This window comes from Echeneis naucrates, chromosome 4 (assembly GCF_900963305.1).
Source record: "Echeneis naucrates chromosome 4, fEcheNa1.1, whole genome shotgun sequence".
NCBI lineage: Eukaryota > Metazoa > Chordata > Actinopteri > Carangiformes > Echeneidae > Echeneis > Echeneis naucrates.
The window spans coordinates 1,963,658-1,976,969 of NC_042514.1; the positions used below are offsets into that span (position 1 = coordinate 1,963,658).

Here is a 13,312-nt window from a genome sequence, read left to right on the forward strand (position 1 = left end):
TTGCATCAGACCACCAGGTGTGACAGCGATGCCACCGCGGTCAGTCTGGCCCGTCACTGAGTCACGCTCTGCCGCAGCAAACATTTAGTGTGGTTTCACTAGATTTTGCATGAAACCACGTTCAGGGAGCGAGGTGCCTCACGGTGTTTTCCATTTCCCACATCATTTGCCGGTGTCAGAATGTATATCTTGGCCACTGTAAGGATGAATTCAGTCTTGGAAGAGTTCGTCTCCCAGGTAAGATTCCTTCACTTCGGCAGACTCTTCTGTTCATACAAAGGAAGGAAAATGTTCACATAAAGAAATGTGATGTTTATCTTTTGCACCTCATGCAGGCATGTAATTCTGGAGAAACGTGAAGGTTTAAGTCCTGACATCATGGAATCCAAAGACACAACACTGAAGGTAAGTCAATGTCCTTTAAAATACTCTGTATGTTCTTAGGTCTTAATTCAGAATCTTAATGCGTCAGCAGTTATGAAGAAGAAATCCATAAATCTGTTGGAATCGTTTCTATGATTTAGTTTTCAATCTGTTTTTATTCCAGTGGCTGTCAGTCGTGCCTGCTCTGGCTATGATCTTCATTCTAATACCAGGTAAACCATTCAGTTCTATAACGCACAATATGTGTTAAATATGAACATTATGTGTCTACAAGCTGATTGAATTCCTTAGACATCCTCAGAGTTAGAAAAGTAAAAACTACTCCAAATCTATTTATAGTTATCTGCATAGTTTTTTTTGTTTTTTTATTAGAAATATATAAATGTTAACAGAATGGACTAATGTTTGGACCCCTCCACCAGCTCCCTGCAGCACCTTCACGTTGAACTGCTCCGAGCCGAGCCAGCCGGCCCTGCTGGACGCTCTGGGTCCGGTCTTCAGCCTGAATGCTCTCCGACCCGTCGTGAACATCTCAACCGTCACCAACATCAGCATGGCCTTCATTTTGTATGGAATACTAGGAGTGGTACGTTATCTCCCAAACAACAACTATCAGCTGTAACATTCATTATAGGGAATCTTAAAAAGAGATTACTACTGCTGAAGAATAAAACCGCTTCTCCACATGCTGAATAGTTTCACATCTTAGAATTGTTCCTCTTGTTTTTGTTTTCCAGGATGAAAAATCTCAGCTCTTGGAAACGTATCTGTGGCTGAACTTTGTAAGTACTCCAACGATTCCCCTCCATTCCTCAGGAAGGGGCGGGAAAACCAAACACTGACACCCGTTCTGTTGTTTCAGTGGTGGTACAATCAGTTTGTCAGCTGGGACCCAAGTCAGTGCGGCACCAACAAGATTTCCCTCCCCGGAAAGAAATTTTGGCTGCCAGATATTGTTATCAATGAGTTGTGAGTTTATGAGTGCCTCATATCAGACCATTTATATACACAGTCATTTTTTAAAATATGTTTTGCATCAATATCAGATGTAATCGAGCACAGAGTCGTTTTTTTTATCGCTCCTCTGCTTTTTATCTCTTCAGTATGGATGAAAATACAGCTCCGTCCGTCCCATATCTGTACGTGTACAGTGATGGTAAAATACTCTATGCTCTACCGGCCAAAGTCGTGAGCTCCTGTAACCTCGATATCTACACCTTCCCCTTCGACATACAGAACTGCACTCTGACTTTCAACTCATACCTCCACGTTGGTGAGACACTTCACTGTATTTTCATTTCCATTCTTTCATGCATAAATGGGCTGAATGGGCTGCATGCATGTGTTAAAGTCTGGAGAGAAGCTGTAGGCCCTCATTACAGCAAACAATAAAAATTCCTGCACATCTAAGGAGTTTAGCATTTATATAGATGAGCGAAACGGTCAGCATGACAGCCGTCCTGACCGGCTAACTGAAAACTGAATGGAAAAAATTCTCGCAGTGACAAGCCATGCTTTTTTATTTTATTTTATTTATTTATTTTTTAACATTATATCTGTTCTTCTCTCTCAGTGAGAGACATACAGATTTTCCAGAGCAAATCTTCAGAATTAATCACCCAGCAATCCAAGAGAGTGATGACCACCATGGGGGAGTGGGAGCTGCTGGAAATCACCTCCAACAAACTCACCTACAAAACCGCAAACGGCGATGGCATAGATGAGCTCGCATTCCATGTGTGTTCATTGTCCTGTCTGTTGAGTATTTATTTAGTTTGACATTTGATCTGTCCAAAATATTTATCTTACATAATTTCAACATATTCGAACGAATGAATGTTTCACAGCAGGTACTTAAGAAACACTTCTGACAGACAACATTGAAGGATTGTACAGAAATAAAATGTTCCTGAGGCTGCTGTATAAGCTTTAAACAAATACAGAAAGAGTCTGTTTTTTTTTTTTTTTTCAACACACATTCTGCCACAAACCTGAAGTGTGGCAAACGTCTGAACCCACCAACATTTCTTCTGCTCACGTTACTCCAGAATTATAGAGATGATATTAAATTGAATGAATTTATGCTTTCTTCCAATGATGGCACTAAAATCCATGTTGTACTCAATATTTAAATTCTCTGTCTTCAGTATTTTTCTGGCTGTTTGGGAGAGAAAACATGAACAGACCTGATGAAGTCTGTTTTTGTTTCTGCAGATCAGAGTGAGGCGTCGGGCCACCCTGTATGTGGTCAACCTGCTGATCCCCAGCTGCTTCCTCATCACCGTCGACATGTTCAGCTTCCTGCTGCCCCCCCAGAGCGTGGACCGGTCCTCCTTCAAGATGACCCTGATCCTGGGCTACACCGTCTTCCTGCTCATCATGAACGACCTGCTGCCCATCACTGGGAACACCATCCCTCTCATAAGTCAGTGCTGTCCACATAAAACTGTAGACTTTTACTGACAGAATAAGAGTTTGTTTAAATCTGATCTGTGCAGCTTTCACCTACAAACGTCCATGTTGTCTCTGAGTCTGTGAAGCGAAGCTAATGCTAAAGAACTTTATTTTGGAATTTTATCTACAGTCCACTCTAAAAGGAAGTCAGATTAATAATTAAATTATTTTAATCAGAGCAGGTCAGATCCTCCTCCACCAAATCTTATTTTCTTTTGGTTTTGGAAAAATATAATGCTAAATTTGAAAAACTCACAAACCAACGAGGGACGTCCTGACTTGGTCTGACTCCACTGAATCTTCTCTTTTGGCACTAAAATATAAAATCTAATGCTGATTGAGAGAAATAAGACTAAGTACTGGTGATCACCTGTACAAATGTAGAACATCCGTGTCTCTGAACAAATGATGTGTGATGTGCATCAAAACTGGGTTAGGTTTATCCTACACATAAAATTGTGAGCATGTGGTGTTGAGCCATGTCTAATTTCCATGATATTTCTCAGACGTTAAAGATGTTTTTGATCAGCGTTGGCGGCTAATTAAGTGTCATCATTGAGCGGTTTTGTTCTCACTTCACTCTCTCTGTTGTGTGTCTGTGTCAGACGTGTTCTTTTCCATCTGCCTGGCTCTGATGGTGGCCAGTCTGCTGGAGACCATCCTCATCACCAACCTGCTGTGCGCCTCAAAGGATTTCTCCCCCATGCCCCACTGGGTTCGTGTCTTCGTTCTCCAAATCCTCGGCTGCCTCATGTGCCTGCAGTCCAAGCCCAAAGGTTCAGGTATTCAGTTCATTTGTACTTTTCCACTAAATAAATTCAAAATAGAAGAAATAAAGATATGCAAGATCACATCATCAGCATGACCATTTATACTAAAAGGTCAATCTAGAATAAAAAATGTCAGATAAAAAAACAAAGAAATGTTTCATCTTTAGAAATCGACATGGGGCAAAGGTCTGCTTCAAAGTCTACAGCCGTCAAAGTGTTTCCAGAGGAGAGGGGCCCGGTGGTGGAGGACAAGACTCTGCAGGAGCTGAGGAACCTGGGCAGGGATCTCCAGGCCCTCCGTCTCCACGTGGAGCAGCAGGATGGGGGAAGCAAAAGCTCGGAGGAGTGGATCCAGGTGGGTTTGATCATAGACCGCCTGCTGTTCGGCCTCTACATCATCTTCATATCAGTCAGCTTCGTTACCATCATCATTATTTGGGTCAACTCGTACAATCAGTAAACAGCAGCTGTCTGCTTTGCGTTTTTAGATTTTCTTGGAGCAAATGCATTTCTGCTGACTAGAACTTACTGTAATTCTAAAGTTAACCACTATTAGACGTTAAATTAGCTTCTCTATAATAATGAAATGTAGTTTTAGAGGTTTGTGTTTTATTGTGTAATTTCAAAATCACTGTATGCTAAATAAAATTACTTGGAAAAATATCTTTCCGTTTTGATTGACATTTATTTCAAACAGAATAATCGTGTTCCAATTATTTTTAATTAAATATTGTCGGTCAGTGTTGAAATTGCCAATATAAAGGATGTTCACACTGCAGAGAGATATAAACTAAACTAAGAGATGACATTATTATAATCCAAGAATCAATCAAAGAAATGAAAAACTTTAATGATCTAATGAAACAAACCTCTTAACAAAAGGAAGTAAATATGCAGAAATATAAGAAATGTATTACCTTTATCGCATTGGCAAAGGAGCAAGGATACAGCAACGGATCAGCCGTAACATTATGACCACTAACAGGTGACCTGAACAACCTTCATCACCTGGTTGCCGTGGATACCTGTCAGTGGGCGGGGCCTATCAAACAGCAGGTGAACGTTTAGTTCTGAAGTTGATGTTTAAGAACCGAACTGTGACGCTCCTGGTCTGCTAGAAGTACAAGTGAACCAGAGACGAGTCAAGTCACGGTTCAGGTCTCCATGGAAACAGTGTCTAATGTCAGTGGCCTCTTTCAGCAAGATAACGCTCCCCGTCTCACTGCAACAACATTCAGGAGCTCTGAGGAACAACAACTGGGCTCCAGATCCCCCAGATCTTAATCCAGTCCAGCATCTGTGGGACGAACTGGACCAGCAAGTCCAGATCCACGGAGGCTCCACCTCACAACTTCCAGAACATAAAGGATCTGCTGCTAACGTCTCAGCTTCTGAGCTTCGGGGTCAGCGGGTGGTCATAATGTTACAGTTGATCAATGTGGAATCAAACAAACTCATTTGAAAACTGCACGTTTCTGATTGGCTGTTCTAAGAAGTGTGTGGACATCAAATCACAGGATGGCTGCAGGGATTGTTGAGGTGACATAATGAGATGAAAGCAAAGTGTAGTCTAAAATAGTCTAAAATATCCCTGAAGGCTTCTGAAGTTGGACACATACTTCATACGTCTGGCATGACAGCGTGTTTGGTAAAAAAAAAGGCAGTTTCTACACTTTAAAATTAGCATTTTATCCTGAAGATTCACAATCTGTTAAAATTATACAGAAACTGGATTTGATTATCTGATTAAGTAGGATGGAAAAATCTCTGACGTCACATTTAAGGGATCTGCTTTACAAAAAAAAAACAAAAAAAAAAAAAAACAATTCACTTTAATGTCGGAAACCGTCAACACACGTTGCTGTTTAAGCTTTTAATTTATTTCTGGATATTAATGGCTTCAAAAAGGTTCAGGTTAGCTGTAGCTCTGAGCTTAACTTGAAGTTTATTTTTTTTATTTTTCTTTTGCTTCCTAAATCTGTAAACACTACTTTACAGGACAGCTCTCACCAGCAGCACACCACTCACACTAACATCCACTTTTGGCCCGATGTTAATGTTTTTAGCGCCGCCTGCCGAAAGTCAAGCCTTCTAAGCTTCTATTCATCTTCATCTCTCTGCTCTTGCACGGTGAGTCAGGTCTCTTTCCCCTGTGGTGCCGTTTAAGGAGCCCTGCTCTGTGCGGGTTAATGAAGTTATAATAAGATGCATTACATCATTTACACTTTTTGATTTCAGTTGTCATTTGCTGTGCAGCCGCTGTGAGCTTTCCTTTGACAGTGATGATGATCTGTATCGTCTGTGCTCTGCAGCGAGGTGCGACTCCTTCCTGCAGAACTGCTCTAAACCGGACACCCCCTCCCTGCTGGAGGCACTCCAACCCGTTTTCAGGCTGAAATCCATCCGACCTGTCATGAACTGGTCGATTCCCACCAACGTCAGCATTGGGTTCACCGTGTTCGGCATTTTGGGGGTGGTAAGGGAAAAAATATTTCGTATTCAGTCAAGTTCAGCCACCTCTAAAGTCAAAGCCTAAATATTTAAATCCTCCAATGAAAGTTCATTCTATTTCAGGATGAAAAGGCCCAAATCTTGACGACGTTTATCTGGCAGTCGTTGGTAAGTATTTGATCAAAACACAGAGGATACTGCTGTTAGTCGGCAGATTCATTCTGTAAATTTGTCAGCTGAAATCTGTCTGATTCATGTTGCAGGTATGGAAGAATGAGCTTGTGAGCTGGGACCCAGAGCAGTGCGGAGCGTCGTGGATTACACTCCCGAGAAAACTGCTCTGGGTACCAGACGTGGTCATCAATGAATTGTAAGTAAGAGTGTGAAACCGTGAACAAAACAAGAGCAAAGCAAACTGCAAAACACTGACTCTGGGATCAAAGCTGAAGAGCCTCAAACCTGCATTCTATCCATTTTTCTCCCCTGGTTGTAAAATGAGGTCATATTGCATTGAAGTCTATAGGAAAAACATCCCTGCTTCTCTGTTAATTTATTAGCTGAGCAAGCATTTTCCCAATAAGTTTATGATCTCAGTCTCAGAGTGATGAATCTGTATAAACAGGAAATGTGTGAGTGGTCAGATTTTCTGCCTGATCCTGCAGTATGGACAAGAACAACGCTCCGTTCACCCCGTACTGCTACCTCCACTCTGACGGCACCGTTTTGGACGGACATCCTGTCAGAGTCGTCAGCTCCTGCAGACTCGACATCTACATCTTCCCCTTCGACGTGCAGAACTGCAGCTTCAGCTTCAACTCCTACCTCCACCGCAGTAAGAGGACTGACCCGGCATTTTATTTATGGTGAAAAGGTCCTAATTGTTAAATATCTCCCTTTCAGTTTCTTCTATGCAAATTGACCACCCTTTATCGACGGAAGAAATATTTGAACAATCCAAACAAGTCATGACCACCATGGGAGAGTGGGAACTGGTAGGAGTTGGAGTGCAGAAATTTGTTTTTCCAGCTGCAGACGGTGAAGACTACGAAGAGCTGCGCTTCTACGTAAGGACATGTTTTTTACTTCATTGTTTTATTTCATTTAAAACACCAAATATGTGAAATAACAGTTGAGCTGCTGGCTGGCGGTGGTTAGAGCCGCTGTGGTGTCACAAATTAAATCTTCCACATGGTGTTGATTTGTGCTGCAGATCAGAGTGAGGCGTCGGGCCACCCTGTATGTGGTCAACCTGCTGATCCCCAGCTGCTTCCTCATCACCGTCGACATGTTCAGCTTCCTGCTGCCCCCCCAGAGCGTGGACCGGTCCTCCTTCAAGATGACCCTGATCCTGGGCTACACCGTCTTCCTGCTCATCATGAACGACCTGCTGCCCGTCACCGGAGACACCATCCCTCTCATAAGTCAGTAAATAGTTTGTGAAAAACATAAATGAAGATTGTTGTCTAGACTTCACTTTACAAAAAAATTAATTCGTTAAAAATGCCTAAAAAAGTTAGTTTCAAGTCCTCAATAGTCCGTGATGCACATTTTTTAAATGATGCCCTCAGAAATAGAGCAGAAAGCAGGGGATGAATTGGGGGGCGGGGCTATAGTGTGATTGACAGACTGTACTGTCCACTCAGGATAGAGCACAGAGCAGGTCAGCTCCACCCCTCACTCCTTCTCCAAATATGGCTTCTTTATGTTTAAAAAAGAATAAATGTGTGAAACAATACGTGAATAAAAGTGGATATATGGAAGACTTTCTTATTGTCCACATTTTTTATTCATGCTAAATAACTGGTGGAGACCAAAATTAGAGATAAAAAGAGGATAAAACTCAGATTTAATCATCAGGAGGGGAAAAAAAAACAATTCTAATTCTATTTGGCTGATTCTTCATCATAGTTTGGACTGACCCACATCATGTTGATGTTTACCATCCCAGATGTTTTCCTGTCTCTGTGCCTGGTCATGATGGTGGCCAGTCTACTGGAGACCATCGTCATCACCAACCTGCTGCGTGGCTCCGCCCACTACCCTCCGGTCCCCTGCTGGATCAGAGTGCTTGTTCTTCATATCCTGGGCCGCCTGGTGCGCTTTCCTCCGAAGCCCAGAGATCCTCAAGACAGCACAGTCATCCGAAACCCTGCAGCCCAAGGTGGGAGGGGTTTTCCACAGAAAATCAGGTAATCACAGAAGTAATGATGCAATCGTGCATTTACGGCTCTTCCATCTCTGCAGCAGAGATGAAAGTGTCCTCTCTGGTGGAAGAGGACCGCGGAGCTCCAGAGCTGAAGGAGCTGAGGCGCCTGAGCAGAGACCTCCAGGCCCTTCGCCTTGAGCTGGAGCAGCAGAGCTCGGAGGAGTGGATCCAGGTGGGCCTGATCATAGACCGCCTGCTGTTCGGCCTCTACATCGTCTTCATCTCAGTCAGCTTCGTTACCATCATCATCATCTGGGTGTGGTCACACAACATGGCCTGATTCAGCTTTTTAGTCTGTTTTTGTTTTTGTTCCCTCACATGTATCTTCACATGATGTTTATATCGAGGAAAACCTAAAGGCTCTTTAAATTCCTCACACAACTCCTCAGTTTACTGCTTTAACTGTCTTTGAATTCTTGATATCTTTCAGGCTCTCAAACCAAAATCTGCTAATTTCCTCCAATTTTTCTTCCCATTTAATAAACAACTGTTTGTGTTTGAAGTCCACTTTGACTCTATAAATGGTCCGTCATCATGTCCTTAATTATTTGTGCTGTAGAGACGACATGACAGCCGCAGTGGATGGTTGGAACGTATATATATGTGGAATTTTTAGACATACAGAAAACGTCAACGCTTCTTTGAATTGAAAACATCCATTTTGAGAATAATGAAAGAAGTTTGGAAAAGTCTTTTGTCTTTTTCTTTGTCTGATAAAACAAACTCCTCGTGGATGACCACGTGATCTTGGCAGTGGTGCTAACACGTCTCTGCAGAAACATCACAATGCAGCGGTGTAAAGAAAACATCCTCGTTGTGTGGCACAGATGTTTTGACAAACTGGACAGTCAAATGATCCTGGTATAAAGTGAAGTCAATCAGAGAGGAGACGGGGCGTTTGTTTTCCTGGAACTTATGAAGACGCAGAAAAAATGAAGATGAAGTTTGTTGCAGATGTCTCGATAAAACATGCTTATAAAGGGTCATTTTTCAGAAATGGATTCTGGATTTTAAAATAGCGTCCACGTTCTCATTTGAATTCAGGAAGCTTGTCATCCTGGTTCAACACTCGGCCAAATATAACAGATCCTACCTCCCAGAGGGGAGGCGTTGAAAAATAAAACGGGTGAGCGGTTACTGGAGGTGTGAAACAACAGCTCCTCTGCTCTCTGCCGCTTCTTCAATAGGAGTCACTGGGTTTTATTTTCTGAACATTACTGGATCTTAAAGAAATCATCTTCCATTATGTTCAATTTCCTCATTTTGTTGCCAGATAATCACATTTTCTTACATGTGAGGAATCTGTAAACGTCAGTCAGAGTGAGCTTTGCTCAGACTGCTGACATTTTCTTTTATGCTATGGAAAGTAAAGATGGCTGGAATTTCCCAGAAACTTTGTAAAAAAACAACGTAAAGCCAACAGCTGAGTTGTGAAACTGAATCTCAGGTTTCTAAAACAACATCAGATGTTTTAACACCTGAGAGTGGAACAGATCTGAACTCCCAAAGGTGACGTGTGGAACAATCTGCACATCTCACAGGTTTATGAATCTAATTCTGTTTATGAACTCCTTAAATCCATTTATCCTAAAATATGACTTTTTATCTGGACCTCCATTAACTTCCACCAAGCGGCCTTAAGTCTTCCTGGAAGTTGAAAATAAGAAAGCTTCATTTCTTCATGTTTGTGTGTGAAGCCTCGTTTTTTCTGGTTTGTTCAGATGTTCGATGTGAACTCGTCTCATTTAGGTCCAAAATGGTTCCCGGGTCCTTTTTTGTTTTTCTTTCAGGTTCTCTTCAGGGTTTGAACTCGGCTGCTGAGTTCATAGTTGGTCCAAATCTCCAGAGACTTCAGTGCTCATGGCCAGCTTCTGACGTGAAGCTATAAAAACGCAGCAGGCTGCCGGCAGCAGCTCTCTTCGCTCCGGTCGGCGTTCGTGGAGGAAACATCCAACATGAATATCAGTGTGATCTCAGGCTTCCTGCTGATGTCAGGTAAGGCCACCTGATTTTACTGTGTCCTATTTTACAAAGCAGCTCTTTTACTGATTTTATCTATTTTAAATTGTGATTACTGTTTGGCTTCATTTCATCTGATAATATCATGATTAGAAATCAATACATTTGTTATGATAGTTTTATGTCTCTCAGCTTGATTAAAGTGTTATTACCCCCTAACTGCCCCCCCGTCAGTGTCTCTGTGTCTCAGCAGACTGTCCTGTAAAGAAGGGCACAGCGGTCCGACCCACGAGTCCGTGCAGGCGGTCTTTGACCTCCGACCCTTCAGACCGGCGGTGAACCTCAGTAATCCGACCGTCACCAACATCTCCTTCACGCTGTACGCCGTCCTGGGTGTGGTGAGTTCATCACCAACGACAAACAGGAAGTCCAAACACCTGACTGTCGTCACCGCGCTCATTTCTGTGATTTCAGAATGAGAAGACTCAGATTCTCTCCACGTTCCTTTGGCTGAGGCTGGTGAGAAATTCGATGATTCCACAAGCTTACAGGTGAGAAAAGGACTGATTGTGTTTTCACCACAGTACTGGAACCACGAGTTCCTGGTCTGGGACCCGGACGAGTGCGACGGCGTCAGCAGGATTTCCCTCCCTGTGAAGGAACTCTGGTCTCCAGACATTATCGTGTACGAGTTGTAAGTTATTTTATACCTTCTGTAGTGAGACGGACAGGAGCAGAGACACGACAGCTCAAATTCAGTCAGAAACAACTTGGAATAGATCATCTGGATTTTTTTAAGCCACGTTTGGAATAAATCTGAAATTCCATTAAAACCTTTTCAGTCTAACTATTTTTCTCGATTTGTGATTTTACCTGATTGTTTTCTGATACCATCTCCACATGTCTTTTTGTCCTCGCCCCGCTGGGACGGCCCAGCGTGGATGATGACGTCTCCCAGGCTTGTCCATATGTTTACGTCAACCACACGGGACACATCCGCTGGGACAGGATGCTGCGGCTTGTCTCCGCCTGCAACCTGAAGATCTTCAGTTTCCCTTTCGACGTGCAGAACTGCACCTTCACGTTCGGCTCCTATATGCACACGAGTGAGACAAGAACACCAAAATATGACAGAATAATAGAACGGTGTCGGTGAGATTTAATTTCTCTGGATCGTGTCTCTTCCAGTCAGGGATGTGAGAGTCAGTCCTGCGCTGAACTTCAAGGAAATGTCCGTGAACTCAAAGCGTTACCTGGCGGCCAGCGGTGAGTGGGAACTGGTGGACATACTGGGAGAGACGTCCATCCTCCAGTTTGGGATCGACGAGTGGGACATCATCACTTTCTGGGTGATTGCTTCCTCCTCGTCCAACACTGTAAACAAAATCACAACAAATATCAAGCTTTTCATTGTTTGTTTTTCTACGGCCTCATAAGTAACGTCTGACTCTGACTGCATTCCCCAAAAGGTCAACTCTTCTTTTAAGGTGGTATTTTTAGAATAGAACTGTAAGAAGTGATGAGCTGAGACGTGACAGGAGTAAACTTGACCCACCTGAGGTGAGTTTCACCCTCATCTGTAGCTGTCGGGTCACAATTTTATTTTTACATGGTCGCAGGAAGTGCTGAAACAGAAAGAAACATTTTCAAACATTAAAACAATCCAACAAACTGGACGTTTGATGAGAACATCATGTTTCTTCACGGTTCCAAACCTGACCTGTCGTCCATCAGGTGGTCATCAAGCGGCGGCCGGTGCTGTACGTGGTGAACCTGCTCATCCCCAGCTCCTTCCTCATGCTCATCGACATCCTGTCCTTCTACCTGCCCCCCCACAGCGTGGACCGGGCCTCCTTCAAGATGACCCTGATCCTGGGCTACACCGTCTTCCTGCTCATCATGAACGACCTGCTGCCCAGCACGGCCAACGGCACGCCCATCATAGGTCAGAGGTGGAGCCGTCGACTTAACTGGAGAAACTGTCAAACTGCCTGAAGTTCCAGCTGGTTGTCACTTCATCCCAAACCGAGACACTCCTCTTTAAACTCTCTGTCTGTCTGTCCAGGTATCTATTTCTCGGTGTGTCTGGCCCTCATGGTCATCAGTCTGCTGGAGACGGTCATCATCACCAACGTCCTGCACCACAGCTCCATGAAGTACCAGGAGATCCCCGGCTGGGTGAGGGTGGTCATCCTCAAACACATCGCCAACCTCATCTGCTACAGCTGGCCAGAGGACGTCCGGCCGCCGTCTGCGCTGCAGAAGGGCAGACCTGGAGGCTCCAGCAGCCCGCAGGCGGTCCAACCAGGAGATGAGACGCAGAGCCAGCATCCAGCCAGCAGAGGTACAGAACACTCCTGCTTCAGTCATCATGCACCGTGTTAAATTATAACAAGCTCCGAGTTCACATTATGTTACCAGTTTTTAATCAGATCAGTTGCTGGAAATGAGCACTGTAATGTTTCTCCCTGAAGTGTTTGAATCCTGCACTAAGTAAACGCATGAGTTAGAACTGGGCCTGAGTTTGACCAGCAGCTGTTTGTCCTGAAGGTTCGGCGTCGGTGCCTGAACTGCAGCAGATCTGTCAGTACCTGGCCGACCTTCGTGCTCACCTGACCTCCCTTCAGAAAGAGAGCGAGCTGCAGGAGCAGTGGTGCCACGTCGGATACATCCTCGACTTCCTGCTCTTCCGCATCTACCTGCTGCTCATCACCTGCTACGCCTTGGTCATCATCTGCATGTGGTGCATCTGGATCAGCCAGACCTAATGGACTAAACGTGGAAAGCATCAACATTTATCAGCTATTGTCTCTGTCATATTTAAAGTTTTTGTTCTGGGTTCCATTTTGGAAGGAAATCCATCATAAACTACTGTTGTTTTAATAAAGTAAAGCAACATTCAACATCGTCAACAAAAAGAATATTTTTACCATCCAGCTACTTTTCTGTTGTCTGTAGTTTATTTAGTTCAACATTAAAAGGCTAAAAATAAAATAATAAAAGTTCCTGACAGATACAAATACATCAGTCTGACTACAATTTATTGCTAACAGTGACAATACCTTCAATGGTAAAATGCTGAAGTGTT

General features: G+C 43.5%; 2 protein-coding genes across 4 annotated transcripts; both read left to right on the forward strand.

Moving 5' to 3' along the window:
• The first annotated feature begins 224 nt into the window (after positions 1–224).
• Positions 225–10,239, forward strand: LOC115042621 (5-hydroxytryptamine receptor 3A-like). 3 transcript variants are annotated; one of them, XM_029500981.1, is made up of 21 exons: positions 225–237; positions 336–405; positions 548–596; positions 807–970; positions 1,122–1,166; positions 1,247–1,353; positions 1,488–1,657; positions 1,958–2,121; positions 2,599–2,809; positions 3,444–3,620; positions 3,776–3,963; positions 5,675–5,738; positions 5,921–6,084; positions 6,183–6,227; positions 6,323–6,429; positions 6,722–6,891; positions 6,960–7,123; positions 7,270–7,480; positions 8,008–8,220; positions 8,304–8,437; positions 10,056–10,239. In XM_029500981.1, exons 2-21 carry the CDS (start codon positions 379–381, stop codon positions 10,071–10,073), a joined length of 2,592 nt encoding a protein of 863 aa, XP_029356841.1. In that variant the 5' UTR covers positions 225–237; positions 336–378; the 3' UTR covers positions 10,074–10,239. The 3 variants fall into 3 exon arrangements, with proteins under 3 accessions (XP_029356841.1, XP_029356839.1, XP_029356840.1); XM_029500979.1 differs by lacking the exon at positions 10,056–10,239 and having other exon boundaries at positions 8,304–9,549; XM_029500980.1 differs by lacking the exon at positions 10,056–10,239 and having other exon boundaries at positions 8,307–9,549.
• Positions 10,154–13,237, forward strand: LOC115042032 (5-hydroxytryptamine receptor 3A-like; the record flags this gene model as incomplete). The annotated part of the gene is made up of 9 exons (XM_029500030.1): positions 10,154–10,260; positions 10,478–10,622; positions 10,699–10,743; positions 10,809–10,918; positions 11,161–11,330; positions 11,413–11,573; positions 11,959–12,169; positions 12,290–12,568; positions 12,775–13,237. Coding segments are annotated over 9 exons (1,446 nt in total), but the record flags the coding sequence as incomplete, so codon positions are not given.
• Between the last annotated feature and the right edge of the window lie 75 nt (positions 13,238–13,312).